We start from the raw sequence: 16504 nt of genomic DNA, 5'->3' as shown, positions 1-16504 counted from the left end.
ATTTATACACACATATATATACACACACATTTCTGTTATATACTTAGGAATAGAATTTCTAGGTCGTCAGATACAGGTATGTTCAGCTTTAGTAGATATTGCCGCAGGTATTGTTTTTATGTTTATTTCTTTTTGAGAGAGAGAGAGAGAGAGAGAGTGCAAGTGGGGGAAGGGCAGAGAGAGAGAGACAGAGGATCTGAAGTGGCCTCTGTGCTGACAGCAGCGAGCCCAATGTGGGCCTCTAACTAACAAACTGTGAGGTCATGACCGGAGCCGAATTCGGACACTCAGCCCACTGAGCTGAGTGCCCCGCCTTAGGTTTTTTTAGAGTGGTTGGAATAATACATACTTCCAGCAGCAGTATATGAGAGTGCTGAATACCATAGCCTCATCAACTTTTGAATTTTCTCTTTTTCACTGTATCCATGTACAGTGGTATCACATCATTGTTTTAATCTGAATTTCTCTCTTTGAAGACTGATGAAATTGGGTATTTTGACATAGGTTTTGGGCTTTTGGATATCTCTTTTGTGAATTGCCTTTTCATGTCTTTTGCTCACTTTTTTTTTTTAAGCTTACAGGAGTTCTTTTTAAAAATTTTTTTAAAGTTTGTTTATGTTGAGAGAGACAGGCAGCATGAACAGGGGAGGGGAAGAGAGCGAAGGAAAGAGAGAGAATCCCAAGCAGGCTCTACCCTGCCAATGCAGAGCCTGATGTGGGGCTCGAACTCTTGAAACCGTAAACTCATGATCTGAGCTGAAACCAAGAGTCAGATGCTTAAACAACTGAGCCACCCAGGCACCCTGTAGGAGTTCTTTACATGTGATGTATATAGGCCCTTTATTAGGTATATGTATTACAAATATCTTCTTCCATTCTGTGGGTTACTTTTTCACTCTTTTAATGGTTTCTTTTGATGAGCAGAAGTTCTTAATGTAGTTCAGCTTATTTTGGTTTTCTGTTATGGTTAGTGTTTTTGTGTGTCTTGTTTTGAGAAAATTTTGAAAATTCTGAGGTCATGATGATACTATCTTGTTTTAATATCTTTATTGTTCTACCTTTTCAACTTTGGTCTGTGATTCATCTGGAATTTTTTGTGTGTGATGGTGTGAGGTATGAGCCAGCACCATTTACTGAAAAAAAATATTCTTTTCTGTGGTGTCACTTTTGTTTTAAATCAGGTGATCATTTTTGTGTGGGTCTGATTCCATTGGTCTTTTATACTTGCCCTAATACCACATTCTAATGTTTGTTATGATAGGTCTTGATAACTAGTAGTTTCAAATCTTTGGTGTTGTTCTTCAAGGTTGCCTTGCTTATTCTTGGTCTTCTGCATCATGTAAATTTTAGAATCACTTTATTAGTTTACACGTACAGACACACAGATACACACACAATGAAATTTGAAAGGATTATGTAGATTTTATGCATCAGTGTGGGAAAATTAATATCTCTGCTGTGTAGCTAGTAGTTTTAAATTCAGCCTTATTGATAAGCTCAGTTCTCTTCTTTCATTTTTTCTTTCATGTATTTTGTAAGTCTTCAACCCTGGCTTCATTTAATGGGTCTGTTTTCTTTAATTACATCCTCAGGGTGCTTAAGAAAATCAGGTGATTCTGATTAGCCCTCTTGCTTCTTGGTGCTGCAGTTCTAATTTTTGAGTTCTTTCCTTTCCTTTCCTAAGGCAGTTGTCCCACCTCTGTCCGGCTCTCAAGAGACCGTCTCTCCTTGTGGTTCTAATCTTGTTCTTAGCAGGTGTGTGTGTATGTGTGTAGATATATGAAAAGCAGTTGGCAATATGGGCCTGGACCTCAAGAGAAATGTTGATACTGAAGATGCAGATTTTGGAGTCATTAGCATGACATAGTACTTCAAGCTATAAGTATGGATTAGCTTGCTCATATAGAAAGTGTGTGAAGTAGGAAGAGAGCTAAGAATATAATTCCAGGGAATAGCGTGATTTAAAGGTTTGGCTGAGTAGAAAATAGAGAACATGACTGGTAGAAGAGGCCTCGTAAGTTGGGAGGAGTAGCAGAAAAGGGATGCACTGGAAGCCAAGGGAAGAGAAAGTTCCAAGAAGTAGGGAGGGAATGGTTGTAGTGTTAAATGATGCCAAGGGGACAAGGACACGTTACCTGAAAATAGGCCTGTGAATTTGGCTGGTAACTTCAGCAAAGGTAGTAGTGGCTAGCAATGGTGAAGAAAGTGGAGATAATGAGTTTTAATGGAAATGGTAAGGCAGAACGTAGTCCAGCTGAAAGAGGAGTATGATCAGAACATTTTTCTTTAATGTCTGTTGCTCAGAATCAACCTGTTCAAAGCTGAACTCCTCATTCTGCTTTATCTGCTATTCTGCTTTTTATCTCAGAAGTATTACCTTTTGCCTAGTTGTTCAAGCTAGAAACCTTGGAGTCCTCTTTGATTTCTCCCTGACATCCCCACCTCCCATCCCCTGCCATTAAATAGTAGTGGGGAGGGGGGGCACCTGGGTGGCTCAGTCCGTTAAGCGTCCAACTTTGGCTCAGGTCATGATCTCACAGTTCATGAGTTCAAGCCCTGCATTGGGCTCTGTACTGACAGCTCAGAGCCTGGAGCCTGTTTCAGATTCTGCGTCTCCCCCTCTCTTTGACCCTCCTCTGCTTGTGTACTCTCTCAAAAATAAATAAACGTTAAAAAAAAAAATGGTAGCCAGGGACTTTGGGTTTTCGCAGTAATGTCTCTTTCATTATTCCTTCTCTTGACCTCTTCTGACAAATTCTTAAGCTCCACTCCCCGCCTTTAAAAAAATTTTTTTTAATGTTTATTATTTATTTTTGAGAGATAAACAGAGTATGAGTGGGGCAGAGGCAGAGAGAGAGGGAGCCACAGAATCTGAAACAGGCTCCAGGCTCTGAGCTGTCAGTCCAGAGCCCAACGTGGGGCTCGAACTGACCAGCCATGAGATCAGGACCTGAGCTGAAGTTGGATGCTTAATGGACTGAGCCACCCAGGCGCCCTCCTCTTTGTTTTCCCTTGACACTGCAATAGCTTTGTTACTGGTTCCTTTTAAATTATTTTTTATTTTTGAGAGAGAGAGAAAGAGTGCGTGCGTGTGCGTGGGGGTAGGGGAGGGGCAGAGAGAGAGGGAGATACAGAATCTGAAGCAGGCTCCAGGTACTGAACTGTCAGCACAGAGCCCGATGTGGGGCTCGAACCCACAAGACACGAGATTATGACTTCAGCTGAAGTCAGATGTTTAACCAACTGAGCCACCCAGGTGCCCCTACCTTGTTACAGGTTCTTAATAGTTTCTTTGTCTCAGTTTTCCTGACTACACTCATCCATCTTCCTGCTGCCCCATTTATCTTTATAAAACGTTGGTCCCATCACGTGTGCCTACTTCTTAAACATCTCGGTTTCCTTCCTATTGTTTACTCTATACAGTACACTAATTCAGTAAATGAATGAGTAGTAATTATATGCCAGGCATTGTACTGGGCAGTAGGGATATAGTGGTAGACAAGGAGGACATAGGCCCTGCTGTCACTTGCTCATGGAATATAAAGCTTTTTATAATTTGGTCCTAGCTCATCTTTCTAGGATCACTCTAACTCCTCAGAATAGTCCAGTCATTTGGGACTTCTTCCTTTTCTAGGAGTAAAATTCACCTTATGAAATCACTGTGTTTGCAGATGCTCTTTTTTTTTTTCACACTGTTTTATTTTTTATTTTATTTTTTTGTTTTTTGTTTTGTTTTTTTGTTTTAATATGAAATTTATTGTCAAATTGGTTTCCATACAACACCCCGTGCTCATCCCAACAGGTGCCCTCCTCAATGCCCGTCACTTACTTTTCCCTCCCTCCCACCCCTCCATCAACCCTCAGTTTATTCTCAGTTTTTAAGGGTCCCTTATGGTTTTCCTAACCCAGAATGTTTTTCTTTTGTTTGTCCTATTTCTCATGGGATACTATTTGTAATCAGGTGGTATTTGTTTTCTTCTAATTAGCTACTGGCTGTTAACTAGTAAAGCTTATTTACAGGTTTGAATTTTAAGAAGTGTTTTGCTGCTAACAATAATTTGCATAACTGCTTCTGCTGCTTCCTGCTACAAGGAAGAAATTTTTGGAGCGAACTCTTTGTAGAGACAGATATCTATCTAGATTTGGATTTTCTATGCTTCTCTACTCAATAACAATGCTTGGAAAAGAGATGAAAAGCAGAAATAAGCATGTGAGCATTTTAGAGAACACATTTATGCTTGTCTGACTTACAGGGTATTTGGAATTGTGAGTTTATTGATCCATATTCTTCCAATTTAGACTGATGATGAAGAGGAGTCTTTTGTTCTGGAGGACCCTACATTGTTAAACATTGATACTATTGATTCCCACTCCTATGATACTTCGTCTGTGGCAAGTTCAGATAGTGGTGACAGGACCAACTTAAAAAGGTAGGTATTCATGTAAATCACACTGGCATATGGTTGAAATATTTGATCATTTAAAATGTAAATCTCTCTTTGGTGTGGTATGGTCTGCTGAAGCCTTTGCATAGGGAATGGAAGGCCCACTTGGGTGGAAATAATATGCTTATTAGACCCTAAAGATTTTGGCACTACTGAGGGGAGAGAATAATGAAAAGGTGCATGCCATGACCACTGTCCTCTGCACCCCCAGCAGGAAGCCATAATAACAGGCAGGGACTTCCGGAAGCAGTAGAGCCTTCGGAGGAAGCATTGGTCAAACTTGGCACTGTGTCTGTGGTGGAAACATGGAGCGAGGTTCATTTCGTCACCCTGTGCTCTCTGCACTCCCCGCCCCCTTCCTCCCACTCTCAGGTCAGCTCCAGCATTCCTTCATTCCTTTGGAATGGGTTCAGAGGAGAATCACAAAATGATTCAAGATTTGGGAAAAAGATTTCTAACCCTAAATAACTTCATTTTGGCTGCTTTTCACCTTCCAAATTCTTGGAGAGCACATGAAAAGGAAAGAGAAGTGGAGGAAGCATAATGTAAATACTTTATTGAATTCATGTGTAACTTTAATGTTGATAAAGTCATGTGTATTTTTCCTTTCTTAAATGTTGCCTGTATTAGTGTTGTCTTCTTTAGGTTGTCAACTCTTGTTGGATAGGGACCATTGCTGGATATATTTACCTGTTCATCACTATCTCCTACAAATAGATAAATGTTTTTTTTTCCAGCTTTATTGAGATATAACTGATGTATAACATTGGTTAAATGTAACATATACAATGTGATTCTTTGATATACTATGTATTGTGAAATGATTACCACAATAGGGTTAGTTAACACCTTTATTACCTCAGATAATTACCATTTCTGTTGTGGTAAGAACATTTAAAATCTACTCTTTTAGTAATTTTCAAGTATATAATACATTATTGTTAGATAATGCTGTTACATCATGCTGTACATTACATCCCCAGAACTTATCTTACAAGTACAAGGTTGTACCCTTTGACCAACATCTACACTTTTCCTTCACTCCCCAGCTCCTGACAGCTACTGTTCTATTCTGCCTCTATGAGGTAGGCTTTTTAAAATTCCACATGTAAGTGAGATCATATAGTATTTGTCTTTCCCTGTATGACTTATTTCATGTGGCATAAGGCCCTCGAGGTCCGTCTATGTTGTTGCAAATGGTAGGATTTCCTTTTTTTTATCATGGCTGAATAATGTGTGTGTGTGTGTGTGTGTGTCTGTCTGTCTGTCTCACCTCTTTATCCATTTGTTTGAAGGTGGACACTTAGATTATTTCCATATCTTGGCTCTTGTGAATAATGGTGTAATGAACACAGCAGTGGAGATATCTTTTTGAGATAGTGATTTTTTTTTTTTTTGATATATCCTCAGAAGTGGAATTTCTGGATCATATGGTAATTTTATGTTTAATTTTGGGGGTAACCCCTATATTGTTTTCCATAGTGGCTGCCACCAGTACACAAGGATTCTCTTTTCTCAAATCCTCACTAATACTTGTGATCTCTTGTCTTTTTGATAATAGCCATCCCCGTAGGCAGTATCTCATTGTGGTTTTGGTTTGCATTTCCCTGATGGTTAGTGATGCTGAACATTTTTCCATATGCTTTTTGGCCACCTGTGTGTCGTCTTCAGAAAAATGTCTGTTCGGATCCTCTGCCTGTGTTTAACTTCAGTTGTTTGGGTTTTTTTTGCTGTTGAGGTGTAAGAGTTCCGTATGTAGTAGTCTTCCTTTTCCGCTGAGAATACATTCCAAGACTTCCAGTGGATGCTTAAAACTGCAGATAGTACTGAATCCTATATAAATTATGTTTCTTCCTGTAAATACTGCAGATAGCACTGAATCCTATATAAACTATGTTTCTTTTTGTACATACCTACGATAAAGTTTAATTTATAAATTAGGCACAGTAAGAGATTATATATAATCAATCAATAATAAAATAGAACAATTATAACAATATACTGTAATAAAAGTTATGTGAACATGGTCTCTTGAAATATTTTATTGTACTGTACTCCCTCTTCTTAACAATGACTTGAGATGATAAAATGCCTCTGTGATGAGATGAAGTGAGGTAAAGGATGAAGGCCTGACATCAGGTTAGGCTACTGTTGACCACCTGACAATACCTCAGAAGAAGGATCATCTTCTTCTAGACTGTGGTTGGCCACAAGTAACTGAAACCAGATAAAGGAGAACTACTATATATTTTGGATATTAACCTTTTACAGATAAATGGTTTATAAATATTTTCTTTCTCTCTCTCTTCTTTCTTTCTTTTTTTTTTTTTTTAAGTTTTAAGCACTTTTTTTTAAGTGCTGTGAGCTCAGAGTCTGATGTGGGGCTGGATCCCACTAACTGTGAGATCATGACCTGAGCCAAAATCAAGAGTCAGATGCTCAGTAGACTGAACCACCCAGGGCGCCCTGGTTTACAAATATTTTCTATTCCATGGGTTTTTAAAATTTTGTTGATTTTCTTTTGCTGTGCCAAAGCTTTTTAGTTTGATATAGTCTCATTTATGTTTGCTTTTATTGCCCCACCCCCCTTTTTTTTTCTTTTTTCTTTTTTGGTGTCATATACAGAAAACCCATTGCCCTCAAGACCAAGGTCAAGGAGCTTTTCCCCTATGCTTTCTTCTAGGAGTTTTATGGCTTAAGTCTTATATTTGAGTCTTTGATCCACTTAATTCATATAAAATTTGTGAGTGATATAAAATAGGGGTATAGTTCCTTTTACATGTGATTACCCAGTTTTCCCAACACCATTTATTGGAGACTGTATTCTTTCCCCATTGAGTGTTTTTGGCTCCTTTGTCAAATATTAGTTGGCTGTATATATAACTATTTATGTCTGGGCTCTCAGTTCTTTTCCATTGGTTTCTGTGTCAGTTTTTATGCAAGTACCATACTGTTTTGGTTTTGACTTTGTAATATAGTTTGAAATCAGGAAGTGTGATGCCTCCATCTTTGTTCTTCTTTCTCAAGATTGCTTTGGCTAATTGGGGTTAGTTGTGTTTCTAAGTACTAACAATGAGATATCTGAAAAAGGAATAAAATAATTCAATTTATAGTATCATCGAAAGCAAGAAAATACTTAGGAATAAGTTTAACCAAGGACATGAAAGAGTTATACACTGAAAATTATATATAAGACATTGGTGAAAGAAATTAAAGACACAAATAAATGGAAAAATATCCTGTGTTCATGGATTAATATTGTTAAGATGTCCATATTTCTCCAGACCATCTGTAGATTCAGTGCAATCCCTATCAAAATCCCAGTGGCACATTTCATAGAAATAGAACAAAATCTCAGTATTTGTATGGAACCATGATAATTTAAATGATTTTTTTAAGTTTATTTATTTTGAGAGAGTGTGTGTGCGCACGTGCATGTGTACTTGTGAGTGGGGGAGGGGCAGAGAAAGAGGGAGACAGAGAATCCCAAGCAGGCTCTGCACTGTCAGCACAGAGCCCAGCATGGGGCTTGAACTCCTGTACTGTGAGATCATGACTTGAGTCAAAATCAAGAGTCAGACGCTTAACCAACTGAGCCACCTAGGCGGCCCTATGATATTTTTAAATGAATAAGTCACAGGAATAAAAGGCACAGGATAAGGAATGCAATCAGTAATACTCTAATAACAATGGAATGGGACAGCTGCCAGCTATACTTGTGAACATAACAATGTATAAAATTGTCAAATAACTAAGTTGTACATCTGAAACTAATGTAAATTGTCAACTATACTAAAAAAGAGTGTGTGTGTGTGTGTGTGTGTATATATATATATATAGTCTCTATTTTTTGGTCTCATTTGTCAGAACTCTTTTGTGTAGCATTAGTCTGGACCCTGCTCACTATTTTGACCTAATCTCTAAGCACCCCCACTCCCATCCTGCTGGTCAGTGCCTTTGGGTACTTACATTCCCTCCACACACAGCACACATTGACATCCTCATATTTCTGTTTGTGCTTTTTTGTTGCCTGCCAGACTCCTGGTTGTCTATCAAGGCTAGATCAGACATCTTTTTTTCTATAGTTGTCCCTGATATCCCCCCAATAAATAGGATTAAACTCTTCTTTATTTCATTTCTATAGTGCTTTATCCATTGTTATTTTCTAACATTAAAAAAAATTTTTTTTTAATGTTTTATTTATTTTGAGACAGAGAGAGACAGAGCATGAGCAGGGGAGGGGCAGAGAGAGAGGGAGACACAGAATCCTAAACAGGCTCCAGGCTCTGAGCCGTCAGCACAGAGCCCGATGCGGGGCTCCAACTCACGACCCATGAGATCATGACCTGAGCCGAAGTCGGACGCTCAACCGACTGAGCCACCCAGGCGCCCCTCTAACATTTATCTTTTAAGAGTGAGTTACTTATTGGTCCCTCTAGCTATGCCGTGAGGTCCTTGAGAGTAGGAACCTTGCCTTTCTTATTTTTGTATGCCTGAAGCATACTTTTAGTCACATGATGGAGGTGCTCAGTGTTTGGTAAAGGATGATATTTTTTGAATGCTGATGAGTTGGGTAAGTGAAAGGATCTATTAGTAGGAGCAGCAGAGAGGAGTGTGGAATTTGAGGTGCTTTGGTTGAAGAATGAGAGAGGGCAGTTACAGATAGAAAGGCCAGAAAGGTGGGCAAGGGTGGAAGGAAAGGAGAGGTAATGTTGTAGACAAGTAGGGCAGGGCAGGCAACCTTCTGGTGAGGAGTAAAACCTCTTGCCATATTTTAGGTGGGGAAGGAACAGTTTGAATCAATGAAAAAGGAGTGATGGCTTTATTCACTTTCCTACTTGTGCTTCTCTGGGGTTCAAGGTGGGTTTAGTACAACATCTTAATTTAGGACTGTCAGGCTCTCAATACCTCTTTGCAAACAGAGCTACAAATTACATTCAGTGTTGTTTTCTGCTTTCCTTATTTTTATGTGTTTTTTGGTCTTTCAAAAAAGACTTTTTTTTTTTTAATATCCTTAAATGCTTCCCCCCCCTTCTTTTAGGAAGAAGAAATTACCTGATTCTTTTTCACTCCATGGGTCAGTTATGCGACATTCACTTTTGAAGGGAATTTCTGCGCAGATAGTGTCTGCAGCTGTAAGTATTTTGTTCTCTTTCCCAGCTTTGTAACCTGCAATGGCATAATGAAGCAGGAATGAGCATAAAACAAAGCACAGCACTTCTCTTGGCCCGAGGCTTAAAAAAAAATAGAATCTGGCTTTCATGGGTTTTGTGTGATTGTTTTTGACTCATAAGACATGGCTATACATCTTGACATAGAAATTAGTGCAGCCATGAAATAAAGGTCTGCTCAGAGTCTCTGGTGTGCCTAAATGAAATATGGCAGCAAGCCTAAAAGGAACACTATCTGCCTTTTCTTTAAATTCCTTTTCAGTTTAGTTGCCATCTTGTGTATTTGGTTGAGTTAGAGTGCTCGTTTTTTTTTTTTTTTTAGTCTTTTCATATGGAGAAATGATTGATCAGAATCTTTTACAACTGAGTGATTTTTTTTTGTAATTCACAAAACTCTTCATGTACCTTATTTTATTTACTCTTACAACTTTGAAAGTAAGGAAAGCCATATCCTGTTTTACAAATGAGAAGAGAGACTCAGAAAGGTGATCTATTAACTTGTCTTACATCATTGAGTTTGGAGATAGCAGAATAATTACTCAAAATTGGGGTTTCTGGCTCCAACTGTAGTGCTGCTTTGTTGTGAAATGGGGGTGGTATTGGTGAATGTGGCCAGAGTATAATGGTTAGAACAGAGTATCTGCGGTCTTTTTTGAACATTTTTTAGAGCACTGATTTCATGCAAAAATATTTAATAGACCATCAAGACAATAGATGATGATTCTGGTAGGCTTTATCAAATTTTTCTTTGACCTCAGAGCCTATAATTTTATGTAGTCTTTCAATTTTAGTTTTCTGAATTCATTGTATAGATCTTATGTATAATGATGATGATGATGATGGCGACCACGGTGACATATTCATGTCCCAGGAACTTTGACTTTTTTAATGTTTTTATGGAGTTTAATTGGTATTTTGCAAATTCAGTTTGGACAAAATTTTGATTTCCCAAAAGGGTAAGAAGAGATTGATACAGGAGTAGCATCACAACATCATAACTGCATTGCAATTGTCATATTTATCAGAGAAAGCTCGTATAAAAACCAAACCAAACAAACAAACAAAAAAAGAAAAAATAAGAAAAAGTGTCCTCTGTGGGCAGTTGGTATACCCCGACCCAGCTTATATATCATGAAGTCAATTTAAATAGATAGTCAAGCAATGGAGGAAACCTGGGCAATTGTCCTTCCTCTTTTAGGTGGAGAGTAACTCATATTTGCTAGAATGGGAACCACCTGTTGAGGATTACATTTCCATGACGTTTTCTGAATTTAATCCTTATGTAGGTGATGAAATTCATTCCTTTCAAGATCAAGATGAACCAGAACAGTCATTTGACCCACCTGTGCAGTTTTAAAAATATTTTGAATAATGGAGACTGAACTAAAACTCAGACGCTGAACATTGATTAGATAAATCTGTTATTTAAAAGGGTTTCTTCTCCCTCTTGAAGAGGAGGGAAAAATTCTAATAAATCCCAGAGTGTTTGCATTCTGTTCTTATTTCATTGCTATGGCTGAGCTCCTTTGGTCTTTTAAAATGAAAACTGCTTTTCCTATGACAGTCTTCATACTCTGCCTTCCTAATTTTGGATTACCAGCTCAATTTAAATTGTATGCTTTTCTGTGATGTTCGGTGTGTTAACATGTAAAGCTAGTTTTATTTTTGGGCATCTCTCCTGAATAGTTGTTCAGTGATGCCTTCAGCCATGTGGATAGTGGTGTTATTAGGGCTGCCTGGGGCCTTGCTCACAATGGCTTTGTCGTCCATACGCATAGAGAACAGTTAGGAGAGCTGGAATTTTTGGAATTGTGAACTTCTGATTCACAAATGAAAGTAATATGACAGATGACTGTATTTTAAATTTGTTTAGACTAATTTCAAAGGGTATTTATCACTTTTATGATCGCTTAAGGTGGTAGAGATGCCTTAGCACAGTGTTTTTTCCGAAATGCGTCCGTTGTGTAAGAATCTCCTGGTACTGATTGAAATGCAGATTCTTGAGCACCCAAACGTGCTTAATTGGAATCTTAGTAGTATAGCATAGGAAATCTGCGTTTTAACACTATAACAGGAATCTGTATCTTAGGTGATTTCAAGGGTAGCCTGGTTTTGAGAATCATTACCCTAAGATGTTGCCACACCAGTACTACAACTCTGTAATCTCTAGTGCTTCGCATATGTCTGTTTCTTTGGCTTAAAAAATTTTTTTAATTTATTTTGAGAGAGACAGAGCTAGTGGGGGAGTGACAGAGAATCTCAAGCAGGCTTGTGCTTGCTTCGGCAGCACATATACCAAGCAGGCTCTACACCGTCAGCACAGAACTTGATGCAAGGTTCGAACCCAAGAACTGTGAGATCATGACCTGAGCCAAAACCAAGAATCGGACACTTAACTGACTGAGCCACGCAGGCACCCCTGGTTTTTTGGCTTTTAAAGGAAGCTGACTTCTCATTTCATTATTCAGGTTCCATTTTGAATATAGTATGCTTTTTATCTGCTCTTTCATTCTTTTTCCCTATCCAGGACACAAATCAATCATTCATCAGATATTTATTGTATGCATCTTAATTGTCAAGCATGTTAGGTGTACTTTACATACACATATCCATACAGAGTGGGGTATATCCTCCATCCAGAACATTGAACATAGCAGCCTTGTGATTGTTCTTCCTCATACTCCCATGCACTAGAGTAAGTTTCTTGAGTTAGTTCCCAGGACACTCTGTAAAGTTGGATAAAATTGATTCTGCCTTCTGAGAGATTATAATAGCTAATTGACCACATTGACAGGGACAGACATAGAAAAGAACTATAGAAATGATATAAAGAGCCAGGTCTGGGAACTGGAAACTCTGAGTTTGAGACATAGTTTTCTATCACTTCTTGAATAATCTTGGGCAAGTCAGGTACACTTTTTAAAACTTCTGTTTTCTTAGTCTGGAAAATCAGAATAATACATGTTTTATCTATCTCTTGCAGATTGCGAGTCAATAGTGTAATACATGTACATGAAAGCTCTTTGCTACTATGGTGCTAATTGTAAGCTCTTACTGTTTAAAGCTATAGAAGCATTAAATAGATAACTGGACATTTATATGATACTTTACATATAATTTGTACCTCAGGACAAATTATTGAGGTACATAGGGCATTATTTGCTATTTCCTTTAACAGATGAGGAGGCTAATACCCAGAAGGTTAGGTGACTTTCTCTAGGTCATAGAGTTACTGGTATGGAGCTGGGACCAGCACTTAATTTTTAATTTTCTGATGCTTGCTTGAACTGACTGAATACACCCAGCTTGGGTTTTATTGAAGGATTATTAGATAATTTGCTGGATAGGAAGCTTAGAGAAAGAATATCTGTAGCATGTTTCCCTTTTCTTTTTTTTTTTTTTTCCAACGTTTATTTATTTTTGGGACAGAGAGAGACAGAGCATGAACGGGGGAGGGGCAGAGAGAGAGGGAGACACAGAATCGGAAACAGTCTCCAGGCTCCGAGCCATCAGCCCAGAGCCTGACGCGGGGCTCGAACTCACGGACCGCGAGATCGTGACCTGGCTGAAGTCGGACGCTTAACCGACTGCGCCACCCAGGCGCCCCATGTTTCCCTTTTCTAAAATCTTTATGTACTCCTGTCATTGTAACCTATACTAGTTAGAGTGTATCCATGTTATTGAAAATAGGACTTCTTTCCTCTCTCTCTTCTTACGTTTTCATTTATAATCATGCCTTTCTTAAAGCATTGGTTACCGTTAGTAAAATAAAATGATCCACTTTCATGCTCTTTATATTTTCTTGGTCTGTACAACTTTTGTGGTTTCTCTTAGTTGGGGGCAAAAATGAGGATCCCATCTCTTATCTGAATTGATTTGGATTAAAGTTTATGTGAAGAGAGGGGCTTATATCATTTTCTGTTTAAAAATGAGAGTATGTTTTCAAATACTTTTTTAATTTCACTTAGGACAAAGTTGATGCTGGCTTGCCTACAGCAATTGTAAGTACACTTTAAATAATCCTTTAAAGGTAAGCATTCTGTTTCATTGGGTTTTCTTAGATTTATTCTTCTAATGTTCAGAGTTATTGCATAAATTATTATGATAATAAATTCGTAAGTCATTTACTGCCAGTAATCAGGTTTAACATTTTTCCATATTGAATGTTCTCTTTCTAGTGTATTGTTATTCTTCAATATAATGGAATAATGGTTAGCCTTTTCCAGGTTTATTTATATGTGGTCCTCCCATGCCCAAGTAAATTTGCTCCCTCTGTGATTTGGCCTCCCTTTGGTTACAAGGGAGTGGAACACAGCATTTGGTGAAATCACTTTGTGGTAAATAGTACATTTAATAGTTCTGAACTCCATTGCCAGGCCTGCCAAATAGTAAATCTGTGGTGCGATTATAGAGAACCGGGGATATTGAAAGCACACTAGTGCCCTCTTTTCTTGAATACTTCCAGCTGCCTCCTGTAGCTTTCTTATTAGTTAGTTAATCGGTGAGGAAGTGGGCTGAAATTTGAATATTTCTGGTGCCTTTTAGCTCCTGTGAATAAACTGAAGGGCTTTATCAACCCCTTTCCCACACCTCATAGCTGGCTCTTGGTTGGGTAGCATAAGTGCCTCCTACTTTGTCTGGACCTCTGAGTTTTGTTTTTTTTTTAAAATTGCTTTAGAATAGAAGTGGTGTGTTTTTGCCTATAATGTTGAACATATGATATTTTGATATTGTTACCCTTAGAGTAAATTTAGAGGGATTCCCAGAAATAAAAGGTCCTGAGTTTCATTTCCCCTTTTGCCTCCTAGATGAAATTCTCCTTATTTGTAATAGTTGGTATGTCATCTGGTGCCTAGAGGAAAGAAAACCAACAAATTCAACTCGCATTGTTTCAAGATCCTCGATGTAATATCTCAAAACATAATCTTCCCTTTTGTTCTCAGGCAGTGTCCAGTCTGATAGCAGTGGGTACATCTCATGGATTGGCTTTAATATTTGGTAAATTTTCTAAGTACTTTCTTTATTGTGAATGTTAAGTATCCTTTTATATTTTATATCTTTTAATAACAGTTTAATTGTAAACTTTATATTCTTGTAAAAAAAAAAACAAAAACAAAAGCAGGAAGACTTGAAAAGTAGCAGTCAATAGTTTTATAGTTAAAATTACTTGACCCAAGTTCATTTTGTTGCTCATTGCAAGTTGATTTTCTTGTTTAAGAATTTATAAGTTATCATATCATATCTTTTGATTCTACAGACCTAGACAGAAAGAATATAAAGTTGAAAGGGACCTTGGGTTGTCATCTTGTCTGCCTCAGTTTGTGGTGGTTGTGATTTTTGATTCTAAATCATATCCTAGCAGATCTTCAGGAAAAGAGATTCACAGGCTTTCCTAGTAACTCAAACTGACAATAAGTTCTTTTTCATTTACATTGTAAATTCCTCTAAATTGAAAATTTTCTAGCCCATAATCACATGTGTTTTTTGGTTGAGAATATAACATTCATTCGTTTCTATGTTAGATGATAGTCTTAAGTATTTTCTCTTTCTTTTTCTACCTGAGACGAAATAACCCTAGTTTCATTACTCTTTGCTTTTGAATTTAGTACAATGAGCAGTACATTTTCTTCTATTTTTTTTTTTTTTTAATTTAAAAACTGTTAGATAATATTTGTCTGGCAGTTTTAATTGTTCTCTTCTGAATCTTAAGTCTTTTGCATCTCTCCTAAATGGAATTCCCAATAACACTGTATTTTATTAAGGAATCTACAGGATTTGTAGAAGGATCACCTGGGAATACTTTAATAACAGTACTGCAATTTGATCTCTGTGGGGCTTACATCATTATTTACCGTATGAATGAAAAACTGGTTATTTCCCCTTGTTTTTGAGCAATTTTTGAATTCCTACTTATAAATATTGAATTCTTATTCATAACAGTTTGAATTCCTGTTTACAAATAATCTAAATTATCATGCGATTTTTCAAAGGTGATTGATTTAAATAAAGCTTTATTGTTTGGAGGTAGGAAGAATGGACACAAAAATATAATTCTTTTGAGAGTACTTTAGAATTGGTTCTTTCAATAATTTTTTTCTTATTTTATAATTGATCCGTGTTTATAGTAGAAAATTGAGATGAGCAAAAGATTAAAGATATAAAATAGCAGATTCCAGCATCCTGGAATAATCCCTGACATTTCTGTATGGCTCTTTAATCTTTTATTTTGTACATGTGTGTGTATATGTACACATCTAAAATGGATTCATGTGAATTTGTAACCTGCTTTTTGTTATAATGAACATCTTTCCATGTAATTATATATTCATCTCTAACATCATCTCTAATGGCTACACAGTATTCTTTTAAATGGATTCACCACAATTTACTTAACCATTTCCTACTATTGGTTGTTTCTAAACAAACAGTATAGCAATGAACATCTTTGTAACTGCATTTTTGTGCACCTGATTACTTCTTTAGGACAAATTCTTAAAAGTAGAATTACTTAAGGTCAGAACATTTTATTTTTTTTTTAAATTTTTTCCAGGTTTTATACATTGAATGAATGAATGAATGAATGAATGAATGAATTAGGGTATGAACATTTTAAACACTTGTGATATAACCTGATTGCTTCTGGGAAGTTTTAGCCACCTGCTGTCCTATCAGGTGTAAGAATGCTTATTTTCCTTTGGGAGCAGAATTGGTGTTAGATCAAAAGAATTTGGGGAAAGGATCTTACGTTTTAGGTCAGTCCTCTTTTACATGAGGTGGGTGAGAACCAGCGAGGTTAAGAGATTTGCACAGAGCCAAGTTCAGAATTAAGAAACACTGAATCCTACATCAGTGCATTTTCACCATTCTCAGCAAGTCTGTCCTGAGAGA

The 16504-nt window shown here is 37.3% G+C and overlaps 1 protein-coding gene across 12 annotated transcripts in view; it reads left to right on the top strand.

Annotated features, from left to right (window-relative positions):
* VPS8 (VPS8 subunit of CORVET complex) overlaps positions 1–16504 on the top strand; it is a 253159-nt gene that overhangs the window by 13622 nt on the left and 223033 nt on the right. For 8 of the 12 annotated variants that reach the window (XR_008297776.1, XR_008297777.1, XM_027061270.2 and 5 more), the window contains exons 4-7: positions 4300–4430; positions 9487–9580; positions 13585–13617; positions 14560–14614. Coding sequence is in view for 10 of the 12 variants with exons in the window: in XM_027061270.2 (XP_026917071.1) it covers positions 4300–4430; positions 9487–9580; positions 13585–13617; positions 14560–14614 (313 nt within the window). In the remaining 2 variants the exon portion in view is untranslated. Of the gene's footprint in view, positions 1–1601; positions 1611–4299; positions 4431–4656; positions 4818–4874; positions 4991–5510; positions 5531–9486; positions 9581–13584; positions 13618–14559; positions 14615–16504 lie in introns of those variants that run through there. The other 4 variants (XM_053221132.1, XM_053221130.1, XM_053221129.1 and 1 more) reach the window with 4 other exon arrangements.

This window comes from Acinonyx jubatus, chromosome C2, assembly GCF_027475565.1.
Source record: "Acinonyx jubatus isolate Ajub_Pintada_27869175 chromosome C2, VMU_Ajub_asm_v1.0, whole genome shotgun sequence".
Lineage (NCBI taxonomy): Eukaryota > Metazoa > Chordata > Mammalia > Carnivora > Felidae > Acinonyx > Acinonyx jubatus.
This window is presented reverse-complemented; position numbering and strand designations above follow the sequence as displayed.